At 34.4% G+C, this 26013-nt stretch overlaps 1 protein-coding gene across 1 annotated transcript in view; it reads left to right on the forward strand.

Annotated features, from left to right (window-relative positions):
• Positions 1-25752, forward strand: part of KATNBL1 (katanin regulatory subunit B1 like 1) — a 45179-nt gene extending 19427 nt beyond the window's left edge. The window contains exons 2-10 of the mRNA XM_046654427.1: positions 14279-14409; positions 15339-15379; positions 16638-16917; positions 19598-19716; positions 20645-20695; positions 20789-20878; positions 21209-21298; positions 22122-22215; positions 23752-25752. Of these exons, the coding sequence (XP_046510383.1) occupies positions 14293-14409; positions 15339-15379; positions 16638-16917; positions 19598-19716; positions 20645-20695; positions 20789-20878; positions 21209-21298; positions 22122-22215; positions 23752-23784 (915 nt within the window). The 5' untranslated portion in view covers positions 14279-14292 and the 3' untranslated portion in view covers positions 23785-25752. The remainder of the gene's footprint in view (positions 1-14278; positions 14410-15338; positions 15380-16637; positions 16918-19597; positions 19717-20644; positions 20696-20788; positions 20879-21208; positions 21299-22121; positions 22216-23751) is intronic.
• Positions 25753-26013: the final 261 nt, after the last annotated feature.

Raw genomic sequence — 26013 nt, forward strand, 5'->3', positions numbered from 1 at the left:
TGCTGCCAATCCTCCTCTTTTTGCTAAGGAAGACTGGCCCTGAGCTAACATCCATGCCCATCTTCCTCTCCTTTATATGCGGGACGTCTACCACAGCATGGCTTGCCAAGCGGTGCCACGTCACACCTGGGATCCAAACTGGCAAACGCCGAGTCGTCAAAGTGGAACGTGCGAATTTAACTGCTGCGCCACCCCAAATAGTTTAGTCTTGATGTAGTAAATCAATTCCACAAAGTATGTTCCTTGGATCGTCTGCATCTTTCAAATTTTATATGCGTCTGTCAAAATAAAAAAAAAATGTAGGATGGGGGCCGGCCCCGTGGCGGAGTGGTTAAGTTCGTGCACTCTGCTTTGGCGGCCCAGGGTTTTGCTTGTTTGGATCCTGGGCACGGACATGGCACCACTCATCAGGCCATGCTGAGGCGGCGTCCCACATACTACAACTAGAAGGACCCACAACTGAAATATGCAACTATGTACTGGGGGGATTTGGGAAGAAGAAGAAGAAGAAAAAAGATTGGCAACAGTTGTTAGCTCAGGTGCCAATCTTAAAAAACAAAAAAAGTAGGATGATGGCTAAGTTTGAGAATCAGAGTTAAATAAAATTTTGCAGGCTTCTCAGAGCCTTTTTAATGTATTTAATTAATTTCCAAGAAATGGCTTAACATGCAGCATATCCAAGCTTACTTAAACAGAGTAAAACGTCCATTAAAATCTATGTGGATACTCTAAACATAATTTGGGAAATTTTGTAGTAAACATTAGGAAACTACTGAGGATTTGGGGATTTTGCCGTCAACACTATAGGCAGTGGTTTTAAAGGATGATTTATGGGGACAGAAAGAGACTTGGTCACAGGAAAATCAGTAATTTAGGCTTGAAGTGGCGAGCTAGAGTTCTGACATGGAAAGGGGAAGATCAGAATGGATCTATGAAATATTTTGAAGGAAGATTCAGGAAGACTTAGTGATTGCTTGGAAGGAAGGAGAGAGGAATCAAAATAACTCCCAGGTTTCTATTCTGAGAGAACTTTGATGTCAGTAATTTAAAATGTGGTAGCTAGGAAGGGCAGCTAGTTGGTTTGACATTGGAAGAGATTGAAGAGGTTTGTTTTGGATGTGTTGACTTGGACGTAGCAATGGCAGATCAAGAAGCCAAGGACATAGAAGTTAGAGGAGAGACTGGGTCTAGAGAAAAAGCTGAAGCCATGAAAGCATATTTTATCAATTTTAGTGTAGAGAGAAAAGAGTTGTTGAAGGGCAAGTAACTAAAAGGGAGTAAGGGAACAAGGAGAGTCAAGATAGTGCTCTATCATGTGAACAGAGTGACTGGGTGGAGGGTGTGATGGAGTGATGAAAAAGCTAAATGGTGGTGAAGAATGAGCAAAGACTTGTAGAGTTGGCTTTGCTGACCTTCGTGAGCATCATCAGTGCTATAAAGGCTCCCTTACAGCTTCAGGTGACCTTGAAGATGCAATTTTTTCAAATGAGAGGGCAGAATAAAAGCAAGGTTGTAAAGGGTTAAAGAGAAAGTGGAAACTAAAAAGCACTCATTGTAGAAATTTGGCAGGAAAGAGAAGTAGAGAAAGAGTATAGGAGTTGATAGGGGAAACCTGAGCATGTTTGAAAGCAGAAGGGGAGGAATCAGTTCAAAGGGAGAAATCGAAGATAGAAAAGTGTGGGGGAGAGCTAAGTCCCAAATGAAGTGAGAAGGCGAGAATTGAGAAAATTAGATGAGGTTGCCCTAATTTTGGAAAAGTTAAAATGGATCCTATGATGTAAGTTACCTTTGTGTGCTGGCATTTAACCTTTTTCACTTTGTTACTATAAGGGAGTTATATAATTTAGCTGCTTTTTATAAGACAGTGACCTCATTAAGTTAAAATATTTATTTCTTTAGATTATGAAAATAATTCATGTTCATTGTAGAAAATAGAGAAACGTAAATGAAGAAAAAAGTCAACTGTCATCCCCCTGGCAACGAATAAATTCTGTTAATGTTTTGATAGAGCCCTTTTGAATGGATTGATCATATATATGTATCATATGTATACATATATTACATAGAGAGAGAGAGATCTCTTTTGAAAAACCAGGACTATACTATACATTCAGTTTTCTATCCTTTTTATAATAGCATTATGTTTTGAACCTTCTTCCACTTCACAAAATATTCTTCGTAAATAGTGTGTTTAATATTCCATTGTAAGCACTGATCCCATTTAGATGAACCTTGGCATTCTCAATTCCCCTTTTATCACCTTGTTTTTTACCTGATCCAAATTCCATTATTAAACAAGTGCTACAGCTACCAAAGCAGTTACTGAGAATATGGTATTTGAATTTAGGAGGAAGGAGTCAGTAGCCCCAGACCCTAAAGATTGTCTTAGAAAATCTCATCGTGCTTTCTATTCCTCTCCCCTTCACTGAAATTCTTGAAGAAAAAGTCTGTGTTCATCCTTCCCTTTCATTTTTTGTGTGGCAGCTGCCTCATGGAGAGACCTACGGTTTGTCTGTAAGCCTTATAAATCCCCTGTTGAGCCTTAGAAGAGAGAAGAAAAGGTTACCCTGATAGGGTGAGAGTAGGATTCCCTTATACTTTATGTTCATTTGTCCCTCTCTTGTCATCTCCTCAGAAAAATTAGTACTCATCTTATTTGGCTTATCTGGCTATTAAGGATTGAAACTCTTGACTCTAGTTGAGAATGAATTAGATTCAATTAATAAAAACAAAGATATGATAGACTGGCAGGGATTCTGTGCCCTGCACTCTGCCACTAACTAGCTAAGTGTCTTTGGGCAAGTGACTTGATCTCTCTGGGTTAAAAAAAAATTAGGCTGAAGTTTTAAATTCTAAAACCTCTTTATTATTTATTTATTTTGTTATTATAAGATAGTGGTCATAAACTATTTTCAGCCTCAAGACTCTTGGGGAATACCATACACACCCTTTGTAATAGTGACAGTGACTCTGGTGGTGGTGATTACAGGAGAATCATTGATACCAGGAATATTAATTATAATTCTTTATACACAAGCATGGGTTGTTTTTCAAGAAGAGGAATGAAATTGGCGTGATGAAATTGCACAGTTAAATATGATGTAAATAATTGATATACTCTAGTATATTCATGTGAAAAAAAAGTTTAAGTTAATTTGATCTAAGCTGTAACTTAGAGGCAAAAGTCCAGACATGTTTCATTCCTGTATGATGAGCTTTTCTCATTATGAGTAGGTAGGGAGTATCTGAACACTTAGAGCTATTTAATCTCTTGATTTGGCAGCCATGGTAGTAAATTATATGAATAGATCCCTTTTCATCTTTCTGGTAGGAGATAGCTATTATATAAAGGGAATTCATCTCTCCAGCTCCTTCTCCGTGCCACATTTTTTCTCCATTCTCAAGAATATACCCATGGCATAAAGACTGTATTGTCTTTATTTAAGAAAAAATATATATACTATATCCATTGTTAAGAATAGTTATAAGTAAAATTAGTATTTTGGTCTCTTCTCAGTATTTGCTAGCCCTTGCTTTTATTCTCTTAGGGCCTTGGTTTCCTTTTATTCTTTTTTCATTAAGAGATTATTCTTTCTATTTTCTATAGTCACTGTCTTCAACCACTCAATCCCATTTCACCTTATTCTCTTTTTCTATATTATCAAGTGGCACTTCACAAACGCCTATGAACCTCAACAATTGCTTTAAACTATTTGAGTAGCACTGTCAAATGCTCTTTCAGGAAAATGATTATCCTATATTATTGCCCAAGAAGATACTACCAAGTGCTTGAGGCATAAAGCAAAAGGGAATTGGTAGTGTAAAAATCCTTTGTAATGAGTATTTGCCATTACAATTTTGATAGTTTCCTTCACTTTTTTAAGCTTTATTAAAGTATAATTACATACCATAAAATCCACCTGTTTTAAATATATGTCACTGATTCTAAGTATAAAAAGAATTGTGTAATCATCAACCCAAATCAAATTTTAGGACATTTCTGTCACACACACCCCCCCCAAAGAAACCTTGTGCCCATGTGTAGTCATTCCCACCCCCACCCCAGCCCTAGGCAACCACTACTCTGCTTTCTGCCTCTATAGATTTTACTTTTATGGACATTTCATGTAAATGGAATCATGTAATATGTGGTCTTTTGTGTTTGGCTGCTTTTACTTAGCGTGACGTTCCTACATATTGTAGCATGTAACAGTACTTTATTCCTTTTTGTTGCTGAGTAGTATTCCAAATGAATATACCACATTTTGTTTATCCATTTACCAGTTGATAAACATTTGGGTCTATCACATTTTTGGCTATTGTGAATAATGTTGTTATGAACATTTGCATATAAGTCTTTATGTGGACATAAAAGCTTTCATTTTTCATGAATAAATATGTAGGAGTGGAATTGCTAGGTCGTATGGTGTATCTATATTTAACATTTTAAGAAACTGCCAAACTATTTTACAGAGTTACTGTACCAGTTTACATTCCCACAGTAATGTGTAAGGGTTCTGGTTTCTCCACATTCTTCTCAACACTTGTTATCATCAGTCATTTTTATTATAGCCATTCTAGTGGTTGTAAAGTAGTATCTTTTTGTGGTTTTGACTTGCATTTTTCTAATGATGTAAAGTCTTTCACTCTTCAAAAAAATGTGACATTGTTGGTTCTTTAAAAAACTGTTTTAGCCTATGAAAAAATGAATATTTTTCCCATATGAAATGGAGACAGACTATCAATAAATGTTATCTTCTAGAAGAAAAAATATTTGAATTCTATAGACTTAAAAACATACATATACACGTGTGTGTGTGTGTGTGTATATAAATATAATAATCGGTTAATCTATGGATAAAGGATTCTGGTAGTCTGTACTATGAAAAGATTGAGCTAAAGACAGAAGGTGAAAGTTGTTTCAACTAATTATTATTTTTACATAGTATAGAGTGAAATTTTTACTAATTCATTCAACATATGCACACAGAGTACTTTCTTTGTGCCAGATGGTGGTGTTGGCCCTGGGAATATAACAGTGAACAAGCAGGCTAGGTTCCACCCCTCATGGAGCTTACATTCTAGTGGAGAAGACATATGATAAACAAACAGACAAATATATATGTCTAGTAGTAGTAAGTATTTTGAAGAAAAATAGGGTGGGGTAGGGAGCTAGAGAAGTGAAGGGAGGTGCTTCTTTATAGGGCAGGTCAGGGAAAGCCACTCTGAGGAGGGAGTATTTGAGCAAGAACCTACAAATGTTGTAAGGAAGAAAGCCATAAGAATATATGAGGGGAAAGCGTTCCTCAGTTACAGAGTACAGCAAATACACAGAGCCTTGAGCTGAGAAATTTTGTAATCCATCCTCCACTGATCAGGCAAATTTAGGCCTAAATAAAGGTACAACATCTTTGGTACATTAGACCATGTTACTTAACTTCTCAAAACCTATATATTTTTTAAATGAGTATTATAATTTCTGCATCAGAGATTGTGCTGATGATTAAATGAGATCCTCAATATAAAGCATCTATAACTCCACATTAAGTGATAAAATGGTGGTAGCTATTATTTTACTGCAAATTATTGTTATTGTTAGACCACCCTTTTTTAATTATTTTATTGAGGTCATAATAGTTTATAACATTGTGAAATTTCAGTTGTACATTATTATTTGTCAGCCCCTTTATCCCTTATGCCCACCTCCAAACCCCCTTCCACTCTGGTAACCACTAATCTGTTCTGTTTGTTCATATGTTTGAGTGAAATCATACAGGTTTGTCTTTCTCTGTCTGGCTTATTTTGCTTAACATCATACCCTCAAGGTCCACCGATGTTGTTGCAAATGGGACAATTTTGTCTTTTTTTTTATGTCTGAGTAGCATTCCATTGTATATTTATGTATACCACATCTTTATCCATTCATCAGTCGATGGGCACTTGCATTGCTTCCACATCTTAGCTATTGTGAATAATGCTGCAGTGAACACGGGGTGCATAAGTCTCTTTGAATTGTTGATTTCAAGTTCTTTGGATAAATATCCCCAGTAGTGGGATAGCAGGGTCGTATGGTATTTCTATTTTTAATTTTTTGAGAAGTCTCCATACTTTTCTGTAGCGGCTGCACCAGTTTGCATTCCCACCAGCAGTGTATGAGGGTTCCCTTTTCTCCACATCCTCTCCAACATTTGTTATTTTTTGTCTTGGTAATTATAGCCATTCTAGTGGGTGTAAGGCGCTATCTCATTGTAGTTTTGATTTGCATTTCCCTAGTGATTAGTGACGTTGAACATCTTTTCATGTGCTTATTGGCCATCTGTATATCTTGTTTGGAAAAATGTCTGTTCATATCCTCTGCCCATTTCTTGATCGAGTTGTTTGTTTTTGTTGTTGTTGAGTTGTGTGAGTTCTTTATATATTTTGGAGATTAACCCCTTGTTGGATATATGATTTGCAAATATCTTCTCCCAGTTGGTAGGTTGTCTTTTCGTTTTGTTCCTGGTTTCCTTTGCCTTGCAGAAGCTCTTTAGTCTGATGAAGTCCTATTTGTTTATTTTTTTCTTTTGTTTCCCTTGCCCGAGTAGACATAGTATTTGAAAAGATCCTTCTAAGACCAATGTCAAAGAGTGTACTGCCTATATTTTCTTCTAGGAGTTTCATAGTTTCATGGCTTACCTTCAGGTCTTTAATCCATTTTGAGTTAATTTTTGTGTATGCCGAAAGATCATGAGACCACCCATTTTAAGCTTTAAAAATTAGTTTTCCAGCTAGTATTCTTTAGTAATCTTTCCTTTTTGTATCTTTTATAATTTGTAGAATCTTAAAGCAGATACTGCCATTTTAAGAATATCATAATCTTGATGAAATAGGACAATTACCCCAGCTTCAAACTATTATACTTTTGATTATCATCTACTGTATTTATTTATTTTTAAAATATGAATGACATTGGAGACTTATTTTTCTCCGATTTTATTTCTTAAGGTTCATTTACCATAAAGGCAACTATAGATTTATTGATAAGTAGGATTTCAAAAAGTCAACTTTTTATAGATTGTTTAATAATCTGATTACATCTTTTGACAGAAACAAGGGTCTACTCTAATAGTTATTAATTTCTAAGCCTAGGCCTTAAAAGCTTGTTTAGAGCTGAGCCAGTAGTACTGTTTATTGGATTTCTGTGGGAAAATGCAACTTGAATCCAACTCAGGATGCTGAGAATACATTCTTTCCTAAACATCCCCAGGTAGGAACAAAGGTGGAGGGAGGTACCTTGTAGTAAATGCCTTTTGTATACAGTGGATTTAAACTTATTCTTTGGATACCTATACTAATAAATAACCAAGTGATTCCCACCTCGTACAATATTGAGATATTTGGTATTTTTCCTGAGGTATAGTTTCCATCGTTCATTTTCTGGCCTTAAGCTCTCACTTAGTCCTACCTGAATCCTATCCATCATCAAAAGTTCAGTTTAAGCCTTGCTTCATTCCAAGCCTTTCCTAATCGTGGTGGTCCATAGAAATTAGTTATATCCCTCTTTGAACTCCTATACAACTTAATTTTCTGTAAGTTTAGTGTGTATATTATGGAGGTATACAGCCAATAGAATTAATAACTATCATGTGTCTATGTCCTCTCTCTATTAGATAGTAAGTTTCTTAGAGGCAAGACATCCTCTTTACTTTCATAACTTTGCTTCATTTACTCAGTTATTTGGTTTAAATACTATATTCTAGGTTTAAACCTTGTAAGCAGAGCTTTATTTTCTTCTAAATCTAGACATCTTTCTGAATTTGTGTCAGATCGCAAATGAATTGTCTTTTACTAGGTAGGTTTTAGAAATCTCTTCTGAGCAATGCTCTGTTCTTTGCATACTGCATTTTTTTTTTAATGTTATGTCTAATTAGTATCTCTTAAAGAAAATGAATGAAGTAGTTCCTCTCATTTATTTTCTTCTGGCCTCTCCAGTTTCATAGAGAGTTATAATAGTTAGATATATTTATCTTCAGTATTTTGACTCAGTAGCTATGTACCTTGATCATTTTTACTGAGAGGGCAAAGTTTTGACTGTCATCGTGATTTCCCTACATGTCCAGTTCGAATTCAGAACATTTTGCGGGTAGGGGTGCTAATGTAAATGGCAATGTGTTTTTAATTTCAAATTCCACTTGTTCATGAATGGTATATAGAAAAGTGATCGACTTTTCTATATTAACCTTGTATCCTGCATCCTTGCTATAATCGCTTGTTAGTTCTAAGTGGGGTGTTTTTTTGCTCTATTCTTTTGGGTTTTCTACATAGACAGTCATGTCATCTGTGAACAAAGATGGATTTTTTTCTTCTTTTTTTGTCTTATTCATTAGCTAGGACTTCCAGTGTGATGTTGAAAAGCAGTTGTAAGAGGGGGCATCCTTGCCTTGTGTCTGATTTTTGTGGGAAAACTTTGAGTTTCTCACCATTAAGTGTGATGTTAGCTGTAGGTTTTTTGTAGATGCTCTGCTCTTTATCAAGTTGAAGAAGTTTCTCTCTATTTCTGTTTTTCTGAGAGTATTTATCATGAATGGCTGTTGAATTTTGTCACATGCTTTTTCTGCATCAATTGATATGACTGTGATTTTTCTTCTTTAGCCTCTTAATACGGTGGATTACATGGATTGATTTTCAGTTTTTTTAAAGATTGGCACCTAAGCTAACATCTGTTGCCAATCTTTTTTTTTTTTTTTTTTATTCTTCTCCCCAAAGCCCCCCAGTACTAGTTGTATATTCTATTTGTAGGTTCTTCTGGTTGTGTGATTTTCAAATATTGAACCAGCATTGCATCCCTGGAATAAACCCCACTTGCTCATGGTTTATAATTCCTTTTCTGTATTGTTGGATTTCATTTGCTAATATTTTTAAGTTTTTATATCTACAGTCTTGAAGGGCATTGGTCTGTAGTTCTCCTCTTTTTGTACTTTTTTGCCTTATTTTCGCATCAGGATAATACTAGCTTCATAAAATGAATTGTCAAGTCTTCCCTACTCTTGTTTTCTTGAAAAGATTATGTAAAATTTGGCGTTCATTCTTTTTTAAATATTTGGTAGAATTTTCCAGTAAAACCATCTAGGCTTGGTGATTTCTAGTTGGGGAGCTTTATAAATTATGAATTAAATTTCCTTAATAATTGTAGGGCTACTTCAAGTTATCTATTTCATATTAAGTGAGTTGTGGTAGTTTGTGCTTTTTGAGTAATTGGCCCACTTCCTTTAACTTGTCAAATTTATGTTTGTGGAGGTGATTGTAGTATTTTCTTGTTATCCTTTCAGTGTCTGCAGAGTCTATAGTGATATCTCTTCTTCATTTCTGATACTGGTAATTTCTCTTTTTCCTTTGTCACTCTCCCTGGAGTTTTCTCTTTTTTTAATCTTTCCGTGAACTAGCTCTTATTGATTTTTTTTTTCCTATTGTTCTTCTTTCAGTTTCATTGGTTTCTGTTCTTTATTGTTTCCTTCCTTCTGCTTATTTTGGCTTTATTTTGCTTCTCTTTTCCAGGTTCTTGAGGTGGAAGCCTAGATTCTTGATTTGAGACTTTTCCTCTTTCTGCATTTCAGTGCTATAAATTTCCCTCAGCACTGTTTTAGCTGTGTCCCACAAGTTTTGATATTTCCATTTTCATTTTGTTCAATGTAATTTTTTTTATTTCCCTTGAGACTTTCTCTTTGACCCATGAATTTTTCAGAAATGTGCTGTTTAGTTTCTAAATGTTTGGAAATTATCTTTTCTGTTATTGATTTTTAATTTGATTTCATTGTAGTTGGAGAACACACTCTTTATGATTTCACTTATTTTAAATTTGTTATGGTGTGTTTTATAGCCCAGGATTTAGTCTTGGTATATGTTCTGTAGCATTTGAAAATAATGTACTGTTGTTGGTTTGCATGTTCTAAAAGTGTTGATTTGATCCTGTGAGTTGATGGTGTTGTCTTATAGCCTGGCTGAATTTCCATCCGTTGTTGAGAGGGATATTGAAGTCTCAAGATTATTATGGATTTTTTTATTTCTCTTTTCAGCCCTATCAGTTTTTGCTTTATGTATTTTTTTAGCTGAGGTGTTTGGTAAATACACATTTAAGATTGCTGTGTTTTCTTGGTGGATTGGCCCTTTTATCATTATGTAATGTTCTTCTATATCCATGATAAGTTCCTTGGCTCTGACATCTTTATCTGATGTTAATATAGCTTCTGCTTTTTTTATTAATATTTGCATGATAGATCTTTTTCTTCCTGTTACTTTCTCCCTCCCTATATCATTATATTTGAAGTGAATTTTTTGTAAACAGTGTGTCCTTAGATTGTGTTTCTTAATCTACTCTGCCAATCTCTGACTTTTAACTGATACGTTTATGTTTAGATCATTTATATATAATGTGATTATTGATATGTTTCCCCCATTTTATTTTTGTTTCTCTTCTCTTCATTTTTTCATTTCTCTGTTTTCTTTTTATTGCCTTCCTATGGGTTACTTGAACATTTTTTAAACATTTCGTTTTCATTTCTCTATAGGTTGTTTTTTTTTTAAGATTGACACCTGAGCTAACATCTGTTGCCAATCTTCTTTCTCTCTCTTTTTTTTTTGTTCTTCTCTCCAAAACCCCCCAGCACATAGTTGTATATTCTAGTTGTAGGTCCTTCTGGCTCTGCTGTGTAGGATGCCACCTCAGCATGGCTTGATGAGTGGTGCTAGGTCCATGCCCAGGATCCGAACTGGCAAAACCCTGGGCCGCCAAAGCAGAGCATGCAAACTTAACCACTTGGCCACGAGGCCAGCCCCTCTGTAGTATTTTTGAGTATAGCTCTCAATACAGCTTTTTTAGCAGTAGCTCTAGGTATTACATCACATATGCATAACTTATCACAGTCTACTGGTGGTGTCATTTTACCAGTTTGAGTGAAGTGTGGAAACTTTACCTCGCTTTATGTCCCTTTGCCCTTCCCCACTTGTAATCTAATTGTCTTAAATATTTCCTCTATGTATATTCTGAACCATATCAGATAGTGTTATAATTTTTGCTTCAACCGTCAAATGTAACTTGCCTTATGATTTTCTTTTTGTCTCCTTGATGTTCTAAGATTCCTTCTTTAATTTTCTTCCACCTGAGAATGTCTTGGTTTCCCCTTCATTCCTGAAGGATATTTCTTCCACATATAGGATTCTGGATTGACAGTTCTTTCCTTTTAGCACTTAAAAAATGTGCCGTCTGACTCTCCCTCAGTTCTCTTTGTCTCCTCTCTAATGAGCACCAAGTATTATAAATCAATTTCATTTACGTGGAGACTTCTCCTCTCTGCCTGTTAACCTGCTGCAATGGTTGTCCTCTACTCCTGATGCATTACCTTCATCCTGGGATCTTCCTTCTTAACCATCCTGGGAATTCCCTTCCCATCTCTCCTGTTGGATCTCCATTTCTTGGGTTTCTCATTTTTGTTTATTATTTCTCTGATTGCTACTGGGAAGAAATTTTTTGGAACTTTGAATGTCTGAACATATCTTTTGCCCATACTCATCCTTGATTGATAATTTGGCTGGATATAATATTTTAGGTTCCCTAAGAATTTTGAAGGCATTGTTGTATGTCTTTATCATTTGTATGTGACTGGTTTGGATTTTAGGCTTTATTTTTTGTTTTGTTTTTTTTGTATGTTTACACCCTCTCTAGCTTCTCTAGTCCTCTAAAATTTGGCAATGATGTGCTTTGTAGGTCTATTTTCATCCACAATGCTGACCATCAGTGTGCCCTTTCACTTTGGAAATTCATGTCCTTCAACCCTGTACAGTTTTCTTCAATTATTTCTTTGATTTCCTCTTTGTTTCCTCTATACTTTTTATGAAATTCCATGTCCTTCTAAGCCAATTTTATGATTTTTCTTTCTTTATCTTTTTACTCTGTAAAAAGGAGATACCCTCAACTTTCTCTTCAACTTCTGTTCAGTTTTTCTGCTATCTTATTATATCCTATTTTTAATTTTCAAGAGTCTGTTGGTTTGTTTTTTGTCTCATTTGTGTTTCATGGATGTGATTTGTTCTAATCTCTTGAAGATTTTTGAAAGTCAGGTTTATTTAGATATAATTTACATGCAAGAAAAAGTCACCCTTTTTAGTGCATAGTTCTATTAGTTTTGACAGTTGGGTCTACTGCCATAATCAAGATATAAAACATTGTTCTTTGAGCACTTTCACCATCACTGATGTCAATATTTTTCGATGTGTGTGTATGTATATATGTCTTTGTATGTAAGTATATATGTCTCTCCCTCAAGGACTGATCAGAGTTCCCAAAGAAGTATCTTCTGCAGTCTTCTTCCCTGTATATAAGCCTGGCTGCAAGCCCTTGTGAGGCAAGAAGTAGAAAGAAGGTTAGAGGTCACAACATTTAGTATGTAAACTTTCACTTGATCCCCGTTTTAGAATTTGTTCCTCTCACACTCCTTTGTGCTTGGCGTTTCCCATCCCAAGGACTGTGTTTTAAAATCTCCATACAGTAAAACCATAGTCTTTTACTGGGATGAGGAAGGGTATCTTAAGTGGATATTCAGTCAGTCTGCTTATTCTTAAGCCCAAATTTATCCCCACTTCTTGAGATCCTCAGTATTGCCAATTCCTGAACCTTTGGGGGATTCTGCTTTTCACCTTTCCTCATTGCTGACTTAAGATTTGGCTTTCTCAGATCTGCTGTCATTTGTCACTTCTGCTTTGCAGTTTTGCATCAACTCATCTTCTCTTCTTTGTCCTTATGGGTTTTATGCCTTTAAAAACTCCTTACTGTCATTGTAATGGAGTTTCAGGGAAGGTTAGAAGTAATAGCATATGTTTAGTCCATTATCTTTAAATAAAAGTCCCCTTTCTTTAAAAAAAAAAAAAAAAGTGGGCAAGATCCTTTATGATCTAGCTTCTGCCTATCTCTCCAGTCTCATTTCTCACTCCACTGTAACCCACCCCCAGCCTAAGCTGCAGTCACATGCATCTACTTAAGAGATTGCCAAACAAACCATGTTGCTTCATGCCTTTCAGTTCTGCACATGCTGTTTTCTCAGTGTGCTGTTTGTCCTTTAAGACTCTCCTCACCGAGGCTTTGCTAGCTCACAGGGTCCCCTCTGTCAAAATGCTTATTGCATTGCTGCAATTATTTATTTACTTTTTAAAAAGTCTCATCCTAGAGATTTCTTAACCTGGGTGTACAGGTGGAAGGCTGTCCATGGATTAGCAGTAGAAAATCTTAGAATACCCTAAAATTATTTGCAGAATTTCATGTGTTGTGCATACTTTTGGAGCATTCTCTAAGGCAGGTTTTCTATTAGGAGTGTGCATCAGAAATACCTGTGGAGCTTTTTAAAAATATAATTGCTTTGGGCTTTACTCCAGAGACCTCTCCTGAGTTATAGTCTGAAGTTAGGGACCAGAAAGGTATGTTTTCAAAAGGCTTCCTAAATGATTCTTTAGAACAGGGTCTCAGTGTATCATCTGCATTAACTCCAGGGCCTGGCATATAGTGAACACTCAGTAACTGTTTAAGGAAAGAATGAGGGAGGAACTTGTGTTCAGGGCATGATCTGAAACAAATTTCCTGTGTGAAACCTGAGTACAAAGGGGAAATTTTTCACTGATTTCCTCTGTTATATTAAATGAAGTCATAGCATCTGTTTTCCCCCTTTGGGTATAATTGGAGGAGTAGGAGAGTATGGGTTACTTTTTCAAAGGTAGAGGAAAGCTTTGGAGAGCTAGCTGCAAGAGTGAAAGAAGAATTTAAGGATTTGGCATAAAACCAACTCAGATGTATATAGTCTGATTTTGGTTCCTCTAGCTGCTTGTGGTTGTATTTGACCCAGTGATTTGGTTCCAAAATTTTAGGCTTCTGTACATTTGGATGTCACAGATACCACTACTATATAGACCTGATTTCATAACCTGTAAATTTAAATTTAATATATGGCTACTAATATGGAAAATGGGGAGATTGACATGTTGCATGGGCAAAAAATACATTCCATATTATTGTAACTGGTTGGAACTGAAGACTGAAAACAGAAAGAGCCTTGATTTCCTGGAATGCCCTCCTTGTGCTTCCTCCTGTTTAAGGTTTTTAAAAATGTATGAATTAGAACTATGTCCTCTGTTTTACTCACATACCTCTTTTACATAGCATGGAGCTGCTGTTGTATTTTTGTATGTGTATTAAGGAAATAATCAGGCTCTTTTGCTTTTTGTATTTTCCATTTATTATTTTTATTTTGATGTCTAGGTATTTAAGAGATTATGGCATCTGAAACCCACAATGTTAAAAAGCGGAACTTTTGTAATAATATTGAGGATCATTACATTGATCTTCCTAGAAAAAGGATCTCTAAATTCACTAATAAGAACATGAAGGAGGTAAGTCCATAGTTTCTAGGTTTCTTACTCTGTTCAGGCTGCTGTAACAGACTATCATAGGCTAAGTGGCTTATAAACAACAGAAATTTACTTCTCACAGTTCTGGAGGCTGGGAAGTCCAAAATCAAGGTCCTGGCAGATTTGGTATCTGGTGAGGGCCAGCTTCCTGGTTCATAGATGGTTGTCTTCTTGCTGTGTCCTCAGATGGTGGAAGGGGCAAGAGCTCTCTGGGGTCTCTTTATAAGAGCACTAATCCTATTGTGAGGGCTCTGCCTTCATGAACTAATCACCTCCCAAAAGCCCTGCCTCCTCTATCATCACTTTAGGGGTTAGAATTTCAAAATATGAATTTTGGGGAGGCGTAATCCTTAAGTCCATCACAGGTAGTTTAAACTGTTAGGTCTATGGATAGTTCTAGTTAAACCATAATAAACAATGAGAGAGTGATGAGTCTGCTTAATGTCTCAGAATTAAGTAGAATTAATGAAATATTGAAAACTTTATATTCTGAAAGCTCTAAAAACTTTTTGGCCAGTGTACTGTTTTGATATGATATAATTTGAATGTTTTGGTTTAATATTAAAGAGGAATCTCAGAAATGCTTTTTGTTCACTGTTCACTGTTGCAAGGCTCATTAGCACTGATATAGTTTCTTTAAAAACCATAAAACTCAACTCACTTATTAAGCACCTTGTAAATATAATATGTGACTAGTGGTATGGAAAATAGATGGATATGTTGCTTTGTCAAAAATGCCTGCATACAATGTTGTTGTAGCAAATGGTTGAGACTACAGTCTTAGAACAGAAAAAGCTTTAATCTGAAAAATTTAACAGTTGAATTTCAGATTTATTGGTAACAATCACGAAGTTTACATAGCCTCATTAAGGAACTTAAGTGTGCTACAAGTAACTATTTTTATTTTTCAGGTTAAGAAATCTCCAAAACACTTGGCTGCTTATATAAATAGGTAAGAGCTTCTTTAAAGTTTATGGGAAGCAGCAAATATTGAAAACTGGGTAAGAGTGAAAATAGATAAAAAATAAATATTCTCTGTTATTATAATAATAATTAATATATTGTCAAACAGCTCCTTTGTTCCAGGCACTGTGCTAAACACATCAGTATTATCTCTACTCCTTAAAATGGTCCTACTAGTAGATAGCATTACCCTAACAGTTGATGAGAAAAACTGAAGATCAGAGAAGTTAACTGATTTGTTCAGGGTCATACACCCAGAAAATGGTAAAAATGGCATTTATTCTCAGACCTGCCAAACTCTAAAGGCACTTTCTACTAAGCTACTGGTTCTCCAAGTGTGATCTGAGGACCCTGGAGGTCCCTGAAGCCTGAAAAGGGAGATTGTGAGGTCAAAACTATATTCACAATAATACTAAGACATATTCACCTTCTTCGTTTTCCCTCTATTACAAGTGTACAGTAGAGTTTTCCAGAGGCTCCATGATATTTGATATCACAATAGACTGAATGCAGAAGCAGATGTGCAAATCCAGGAGTCTTCTGTTAAACCAGATATTAGAGATTTTGCAAAAATGTAAAACAGTACCATTCTTCTCACTATATATATAGGACTTCTTTTAATATAGGACTTTTTTGGGTAAAATATTCTATATTAATATGTAATGAGTCTTTTTTTAATGAATTAACAAATTTCCTCAGTTTTACTTTCTGTTGTAAATATCAATAAATATTGCCTTCATAAAACAATTATTTTGAAACCTCAAGAATATTTGAGTGCAAAGCATCCTGAGGCCAAAACATTTGAGAACCACCATACGAAACCATGAGGTTTGCCCTATTGTGGTTTATCTGATTCAAACAAAATTAAATATACTTCAACTTAATCAAAATAAACTTTAAGATATTCAAACTTACATAATTATTGTGTCAACTTGTTAGAAAAAGATTAGGTGACTAGAAATTTTTATAATTTTCTTACTCCCAAAATGGCCTGTAATATTTCACTTTAAAAGCATGTTATGCTTCTTTTCATTTTCATTTGGTATAAAGTATCATCCTTTCATTGCTTTCCAGATGGTTTGTAATTTTTCTCTTCGATCTAAGAGTTAAGAATTTTTTAATTCTATTTACTTCTAATTTTAGTGGATTGTGATCACAAAATGTTACGTATTAAATCTTTCTCTTAAAAACTTCTAAAGGTTTTCATGTGCTTCTTTTTCATTTAAGAAAATCAATTGTTTTTACAGAACAGTTGGACAAGCTGTGAAAAGCCCAGATAAACTACGTAAGGTGATCTATCATAGAAAGAAAGTTCATCATTCTTCTCCAAATACTTGTTACAGAAAAAAACAGTCCCCTAGAAGTGGGGGCTGTGACATGGCAAATAAAGAAAACGAACTGGCTTGTGCAGGCCACCTGCCTGAAAAATTACGCCATGATAGCCGAACATATTTGGTTAACTCCAGTGATTCTAGTTCTTCACAGACAGAAAGCCCATCATCAAAATATGGTGGGTTTTTTTCTGAGGTAAGTCATTTATATAAGCTTAACTTTATTCCTGTTACACTATTGGGGTTTTTTGTGTTTTTTTGCCACATTCTGCTAGCAGACTAATTCGCCACCCATTGATTTCAGACTTACTTGAATGATTTTAACTCCCAGTACAATTTTTCTATATTAACCAAATTTGAATCAGCAGTTTATTCCATTTCTCTAAGTCAATGATGTCTGAAATGGAATGAAATGATTGACAAGCTGCTGTATATATCCAGAATGGCAAATGGGCCAGTAGAGATTTAAAGGAAGGGAAAAGAAATCTTGCCTAAAAAGTGGACCACCAAAGCCAGTCATGCAGGCACATTTTGCTGCCCTGTGGAAGCTTTGTTCAGGCAGACCTGCTAAGGTGTGCTGCTCTTCTGGCTCAGACAAAATTACTTGTTTGAATAGGCCCAAGGGAATTTTTTTGGGTGACAGAAATTCTCTAAAACTGGATTGTGGTGATGGTTGCACAACTGTATAAGTTTATTTAAAATTATTGAATGATGTATTTTCAATGGATGCATTTTATGGTATGTAAATTTTACCTCAAAATAGTCATTTAAAAAAAATTGGTCTTTTGAAGGAATGATTTGATAAAATTTATAAACACACGAGTTTATAATAAAAATTATTATTACATGTTTACTGTATATGTTGTAGTAAATAAACCCAAAGGAAAAAATTATCCATAATCTCAACGTTTGGAAATAACAGTATTAAGTTTTTGAGATCTCTTTTCTCTTCATACTGTATATATTGTTTAATAACTTGATGTTTATGTTTAATAAATTTGGATATTTTCCCATGTGATTAAATAATGCTGCTACAGTTTTTTAATAGATACATGTAACATTGCATTGCTTGAATGTACCTTAATTTTTATAACTATGATTTGGTTAACTTAGTATTGTTTCTCTCTGGCATGATAGCTTAAAAAGCATCTTCTGTGGTGTATAAGCAGAAAAAAATCTATTTAAAGTAAAATGGTCATAAGTCTGTATAGGTGAATGAAGATAAGCATCATATTTAGGGTAAAGAAAGGTAGAAAATAAAGCGTTATTAATTAAACCGTAATGAAATGATGCAAAAAAATATTCTTTTTACTAGTGAAATATTATTGTAAAAATTAGGTCCTGGAGTAATAGAAAGTTAACAATGTTAGGAGAAGTGAAGGAAGTGTGTGTCGTATCTGAGAAAAGAGGAAGTAAGGAGAATTTGATTTAATAGTGAATTATAATGGGCCCTGGAGAGTGGTAACAAAGGTAAAAGAGAATCACTGTCATACTAATTCATTCACAGATACGTATTGAGGGTTTCCTCTTGTGTAATGCATTCTGCAGGCTCTGAGGAGATAAAGATTGGTGGGCAAAAAACACACCAATCCTGGTTTCACATAGTTATAGAAGTGATGAGGCCAACACTGATGAGATAATCATAGAAGCTACATACCCTGAAGGAAAGAACATGTGGCTTATAATCCAGAAATCTGGTCTACATTGTGGCCTAGGTTGGTTCTTCAGTTGAACTGAGGGAATAAACATCCTGAGTGTAAATGCCTTTAAAAAAAAGATTTCAGTTGTGCATTTGAATTAGTGTCACAGTGAGACATTTCCTTTGCTCTCTCATTTTCACTACTTTTTGCAAACCTTCCTTAACCTTGCACTTAACTAATAGATTTATTGATTGCTCTGTTGTTGTTTCAGACCTTTTTTCCTGATTGACTAGTGCCTGCTCTAAAAACCTAAATCTAAAAGTGATACCACATTATTTTGTCAAAGTTCAGATATCTGTAACCTTTCATGTAGCTGTTCCAATCCTAAAATTAATCCTACAGAAGTATTTGTACAAGTGCACATATTTGCATAAATAGGATGTTCATTGATGCATAGTTTTAATAGGGAAAAACCAGAATAACTCTAAATAAATTATGGTACATAAAGACTGGAGAATATATAAGTGTTTTTTTTAAATGAGGTGGTTCTATGTTATGATACTGAAAAATCTTCATATATATGTGAAAAAGCAAGATTTTCAAAAATGTAGTATTATAAGATTTTAATTTTTTATGTACCTAATTTGTCTTTGTCTAGAAAATGGTTTGGAAAGATATATACTAATCTGTTAACTCTGATTACTTCTAGGACGTGATATTAGATGTTTTTGTGGGGAGGTAGAGAGTATTCACTTTTTATTTTATACAGTTCTAAATTATTTAAACTTCTTACAACATGAATATATTACTTTATTATATAGAAAAAAATGAATGAATGAATTTAAATACTTGTCACAGAACTGAGGTTTTATGGTTCCCTTCTTATGCTATTCAGTTGGTAATAACTAGCCTACATGTTTACCTTTTCCTTTAATCCACATTACAAATTGAATCCTAGGTTTGTAGGTGAGCTAAAAATAATTTGTTTTACAAATTATTGAAATTTAGAAGAAAAATGGTAGCAAATAAAAAGTATTGGTAAAATATAAACAGGCCCTAATTTATTCAGATCATTTTGTTTACTATGTTCAATTGCAATATTCTTTTTCTGGGTCAGTAAAAGGAGTCATCTTTGCATAATTTTAAAATATATCTACCGGAATAATTTATTTGGAAAAAATAGCTTCATATCACATTTCAATGTGCTTTATAATAAATTAGATGTCTGCCTTTCAGGTTTCTCAGGACCATGAAACAATGGCACAAGTTTTGTTCAGTAGGAATTTGAGATTGAATGTAGCTTTAACTTTCTGGAGAAAGAGAAGTATAAGTGAACTTGTAGCTTATTTGGTAAGGTAAGTGTGACCTTTTATGCTTTTTGTTCAGTAAAAGTAATTTTCAGTGGGCCGGCCCAGTGACATAGTGGTTAAGTTTGCATGCTCTGCTTCGGCAGCCCAGGGTTTGGGGGTTCAGATCCTGGGTGTGAATCTACACACCACTTGTCAATCCATGCTGTGGCAGCATCCCACATACAAAATAGAGGAAGATTAGCACAGATGTTAGCTCAGGGCCAATCTTCCTCAACAAAGAAATAAAGAAAAGAAAATTTTTTTAAAAAAGTAATTTCAAATGTGTTAATCTAGAAGCGCCTCTTCTTTACTGGCTAAAATTTTAAACTTCTATATTTAGCTTCAATAGAGACACTATGGTTTAACTTACCTTCATCATCAGTCTAAGAGTAACCAAAATACAGAAAACCATCTGTTCTATCAGACTGAACAAAGCGGTTACCTTCTCTAAGATTCTTATCCATTAAACTAAGAGATACTGGTATGGGAGACTAACCTTTTAAAAATCTCCTTTGAATGAAAATCCTGAGAATTACCCTCCTCACTGTATTCAAGTCTCTTACCTTAGTTAGATGTTACCTTAGTGAGGCCTTCCTTGACCACCTTATTTAAAAATACATATTTCTTCACTCCCTATCTCTCTTTCCTGTTTTATTTTTCTCCATAGCACTTACTGCCATCAGTGTGCTCTATGTATTTTACTTGTTTGTTTCTTGTCCGTCTCTGCCTTCTCCTGCCCCCTCCCACACTCACATACACACTGGAGTGCAAGCCCTCTATCTGTTGACTGCTGTATCCTCAGCACCTGGCTCATCATAGACACTCGGATTATTTGTTGAATGAGTGAATTTCTCAAAAGCAGTGTGAAAGTTATCACATGAAAGTAAATAAGGAATCTGCTCTCTAAGCAAGGCTATCCTTTTTGTACCCACAGGATAGAAGACCTTGGAGTCGTGGTGGATTGCCTTCCTGTTCTCACCAATAGGTAAAAAGAATATCTTTAAGAAAAAAATTAGTTTAAAAAAGGAAAAATTATGGCCTGTTCATATTTTTATTACTGAGTATTTCTTTGTTTTAGTTTACAAGAAGAAAAACAATACATCTCACTTGGCTGCTGTGTGGACTTGTTGCCTCTAGTAAAGTCACTACTTAAAAGCAAATTTGAAGAGTAAGTGCTAGTCTGAATCTCGTTCACTTTTCTCTTTCAGCATCCTTGATTTTGCGCCTTGTGCATGCATTGTAATTGATTGAGCTCCATAAGATGTACGTGGTTTCTGTTTTCAAGTTGCTTATAGTCCAATTAGGAAAAGAATATAAAATGACTAAAGAACAATTACAAAAGCATCTATAAACAAGTTACATAAAATACAGTGTTGTGAAAGTAAACAAATTTTTAAAAGGGGGAAAAATCAATGTGTGTATGTGTTTTTTGAGAGCATGGATACCATCTTTTGTAAAGCTGAAAACACTTGAATTTTCTAACAAACTGTCCTTTCAGGTACATAATAGTTGGTTTAAACTGGCTTCAAGCAGTCATAAAAAGGTGGTGGTCAGAACTGTCATCCAAAACAGAAATTAGAAATGATGGGTAAGTATACTTTTAAAGATAAATTCATGCTCCTAAAATCTTTTTTAGAAAAGCAGCTTGATTAAACTAGGTGATAATTTTATTCCAAGATTGTCAGTATATAATATTTATTCTCTTCATTTTTCAGAGAAATGTTAAATTGGGACACTGTTCGCATGTGAAAATTGTGCATGGAAGTTGAATTCCAGAGCCCAGTAACCCCCTGTATCTCTTCTCCTAGTAGAACCCTGCCCTTCACTTTAGAAGGGAGAAGTACAGCCTTCTCTTAACCCTCATGTCAGTTATAATGAGTAAGGGAGAGAAAAAGACATGGGCTTGAGTGGGATAAGTATTGAGGCACAGAATGGAGGCGTCCTGCAGGGTCCTTTGGCTACGTAGACGTTAACCTGAGAGTCCAGTGTGCATGATTACAATTCTAAAAACTGTATTATAATCATAATTTGACTTTGTCTTGATGTGAAAATGTGTGGCTATTCTACCAAATGAGTTAGATTATCATGAAGCTACAAAAAAAATCTCCTAATAGTCTTCCTAAAGTTCATAATTTTCTTTCTAGGCTTTCAAAATTTCCCACTTCATACCCAGGAACAGGTTGTCCAAATGCTCCAAATGCCTAGTTTTCTTACCTGGTTTAACAACGAAGTAACCATTAATTTCCATAATTGGCATGTACTATTTTAAAGAGTTGCTTGACTTCAAATAGTATAATTTTCTCCTGATAAATACTTGAAAAATTTAACACTGTTTTCATTAAGTGTATTTACTACCAAAGTCCATATCATACTATATTTGTGTTGTAACTTTTCTTCTTTTTTTCTCCTAGAAATATTCAGATTTTAAAACAACAGTTAAGTGGATTGTGGGAACAGGAACACCATCTTACTTTGGTTCCAGGATATACTGGTAATATAGCTAAGGTAATCTATATTTAAGCTTAAAAATTTAAGCTTAAAGTCTATATGAAAGCTTAATTAAAAAATAGAAATAATGTATTAGTATTATGCATTTAAAAGTGAATTCTTTGAAATCTCTAGACAAAGTAATTCAGTACTACTCTGATAAGGTAAAGTCAATTTCATATTTGCAAATGCTTAAGGTCCTCTGGGTATGAATGTGGCAGGGAACACAGGAATTAGCCATCAAGTGCATTTCAGATACAGCCACAGAAATAATGTGCTAGAAGATATTTAATGACCTAGTTCCAATTAGAGAAAAATATTTGAAAAAACGTTAAGAAATCCGGTAAGGAAGGCAGCTGAAAACACAGTGTCACTCAGGAAGCAAGAGGTGAGGAATACAATCAAATGGTTTGAGGGTATTCATTTTTACTTGGCTTTTGCTAATGTTAGGCTTTTTGGGAAAGTAAACTGTTCAGATTACAGTATGAGTTTGACGGTGGTCTTTATTGATTTGCTTGTCTCTTAAAGGAATTCTGAATTTTAATATTTAAACTCCAGAAAACATTGGTAGTTAAAATATAATTGCAGAAAAAAGTCATTGTTAAGAAATATTTCCACCCTTTTACTGGGCATTCTACCATCATAAATGGGTATTAGCCAGAAATATAAAAACATTCTTTGGTTTAAAAAATATAATATTCTAAATAAGAGGATTTTTGTCATGGACTTACTTGTAAAAGTCTTCTTGGATTCCTTCAGTAAAAGAAGCAAAATGATATATCAAGCAACTGTGTTACCACTGAGTATAATTTTACTCTGTAGAATTCTTAATAATGAAAATCTTATAAACAGAAATCAATTTCCCAGAAGTTTTGTTGTTGGTGTTCTTTTGATAATGGGGAGAAAATGAAGTAAAGGTTGGTAGAAAATGGAGTACTCTTAGAGCATACATGATAGATCACCTTGTTCTGGAGGGGCCTTGTATTCTTGGTAGTAGACCTGAAAAATTATTGTTTCCTTTGAAATTTGCTCTCAATTGTAATTTTGTATAAAGCGAGAAGCTTGATTGTGAACATGACCTTAAGATACTATATTTATTACTGAAGATAATATTGAGTGATTAAAAGTTCTATGAAGCTCCTTAAGCTACGATAAAACCTCTTTTATAATATTAAACCCTCAATTGTAATTTTCTTGAGGGTAGAAATCAGAGAGAGAGGCTATCATCAAGCTGGGCTTGAGTTTATATAGCACTGGACGAATTGTCGTGAATGATTTAATGATCTTGCTTAACTATAAAAGCAGAATTGCTTCATCATAGGAACCAGATCATTCACTCAGCCCTTAGCAAACATTTGTAGAGCACATGCTGTGTGCCAGGCCCTGTGCTAAACAAATGCAGATAAAAAGTTGAGTAAGATACATCTTTTACCCTCAAAAGATCACAAAGGGAAACTAAGGCAAATCAAGTGACGAAACGGGAGAAGAAAATGGGTTCTGTATATGTGTATTTACTGTACTTACTAATGAAGTGTTTTTGTTTTGTTCTCTAAGGATGTAGATGCTTATTTATTACAGTTGCATTGAGAAACTTCATCTACTCTAGAGCATGTGGTTATTCACAACATCCCTGGACTATATGATTTCCCAAAAAATGTCTTATCTGAGAACTGTGAACTGTGGAAGAAGTCAAAACCATTTTTTTTAAAAGCCACATAATGAAACCACTAAAGAAATCCTAACCATCTACTTCACATTGAAGTGGAAAAATATCCAAAAGGAGCAGCTTCAACTTCAGTGAGGTGAAAGTGCACTATGAAGATTGTTCGCCTTTGCTGCATTTGGGATTTATATGGTTATTTGGTAACATTGTTTAAAAACTACTGGGTCTTAATGCAGTCCTGCGTAAGAATATAATTTATACTATATGAAAAAAATAAGACAAGACTTATTACTAGGAACCACAAAGACCAATCATCACTACTTTTTTAAAGACTGTGTTTTATAAGAGAACACTTAAATGTGTGCAGCTATTTTCTTATGTTGAAAAGACTTTGAAAGCTTAAAAGATCATAGCAAATAATCAATACTAAAAGTTTTTTGTCCACACTGAGATACTGTGTATACAAAATGCCTTAATTATTAATAAGCCAATGTGTATGATACCAATATCTGTTTTAAAAAAACTAAAACCAACCATGCTCTGGCATGATAAAATCATGGAATTAAATCAGGGGTTTTCATTCATGTAGAATGTTGTTGTTAAAACTTATTCCACACCATTTTTAAAACTTGACAATATTTTTAGCATCTCTGATTTTTTTTGCCAGAATCATCATGTCATGTGTGTATGTGTTATTCCTATATAAAAGAGAAAGGTGAATATGTATTTGTATGAATGCTTAAGTGGAAATGTTCATGGAGTTGGCTAATTTATATTCACTTTTTATTGTACATAGATTTCTAATATTTTCAGTTCTGTATCCTTTAAGCTTCCTTCATTTGAGTAAATTCACTAAATATTTCTATTTTTTGCTTTTTTTAATTCTGATTTTTATATAAATTCTAATTCTTTTTCACTACATATGTTTTAAAGAATTACATGCAATGCTTTAGAAATGTTTACAGTTAGTGCTGACCTTGTATTTTAAATTCCAACACTTTACATTACTACCTCCTCCAATGGTTGGTATGAAATGCCAGCAGAATGAGGTCTTTTTTTTTTTTTAATACCACTTTTAGTGTCAGTGAACCCGCTTCTGGAATGTCTTAACAGCTGTATATCTTACCTATCTTGAAAGTGATTGGGATTTAAATACCACTATTGGTTCGTACATCATCTCACTGTAATGAACCCAAGAGGCATCTGAGCAAAGATTTTTTGGTAATCAAATTTCTATGCAGTACTCCTTCAAGCACTTGAATGTAAATCTTTAGCATTGACCCAATCAGTGACTACTGATGTGAATCCCAAACAAGCATCTTTCTTGCTTTAAAAATGTTCTCTTTCATTGAGTTCTCTTTTTGTGTAGCTATATTTCATATAGCTATGGATTCCTCACAGTAAACATCAATTGTAGTAATTGGCTGTTTTCTTTAAGTCTTTAGATTAGAATAATTTCAGATTACTGCACTTTTGTGATATGAGAGTTGAGTTATTTAAGAAGTTGTTTTTCAGGAGGTGGGAATTTGAATCGTAAACCTGTGTCATCTCTGTGAAACCTGACAATGATGAAATATAACCTTCCTTTGTCCTATTCTTTTAGTTATCACTGTCTTATCTAGCAGTTTGAACCAGTTAACATGGAGCCTGGTGCTAATGAGGCTAAGGACAGGAGTTCGATCCTTCTATACATACATGCACCTACTCATGGCTACAGATTGCACCTTCTCTTAGCTATCTATCTCACAAATTCAGCTCTTGGTCACAAGGCAGATGGTGTGTATAGTTTAGCATAAACCCTTCACCTCAAATGGAAAGATAACTCAAATAATTTATGTGATATTGTAGACTTTTAATCTTCAAAATAATATATTAAAATAATATATCTAAAATACTGTGTCACTATAATTTTCTCTGAGATCATTGACTAAACAGTATCTTCTAAAAATTAAACTTCAATAAATCAAACTTCAGTAAAAGCTAAGTATAAATACAAATGAAACATACTAAGAAAAGGTACTATCCTGTTAACACTGAGTTCTTGTGCCTAAGTTTGGATTTGTTGAATGAGAGTAGACAACACTCCATTTTATATACTCAGAGGAATATAAGGCAGCAGAGTCTTTAGCTCACAAAAATTATTCAGTAGCACA

This window comes from Equus quagga, chromosome 2, assembly GCF_021613505.1.
Source record: "Equus quagga isolate Etosha38 chromosome 2, UCLA_HA_Equagga_1.0, whole genome shotgun sequence".
In the NCBI taxonomy this organism is placed as follows: domain Eukaryota; kingdom Metazoa; phylum Chordata; class Mammalia; order Perissodactyla; family Equidae; genus Equus; species Equus quagga.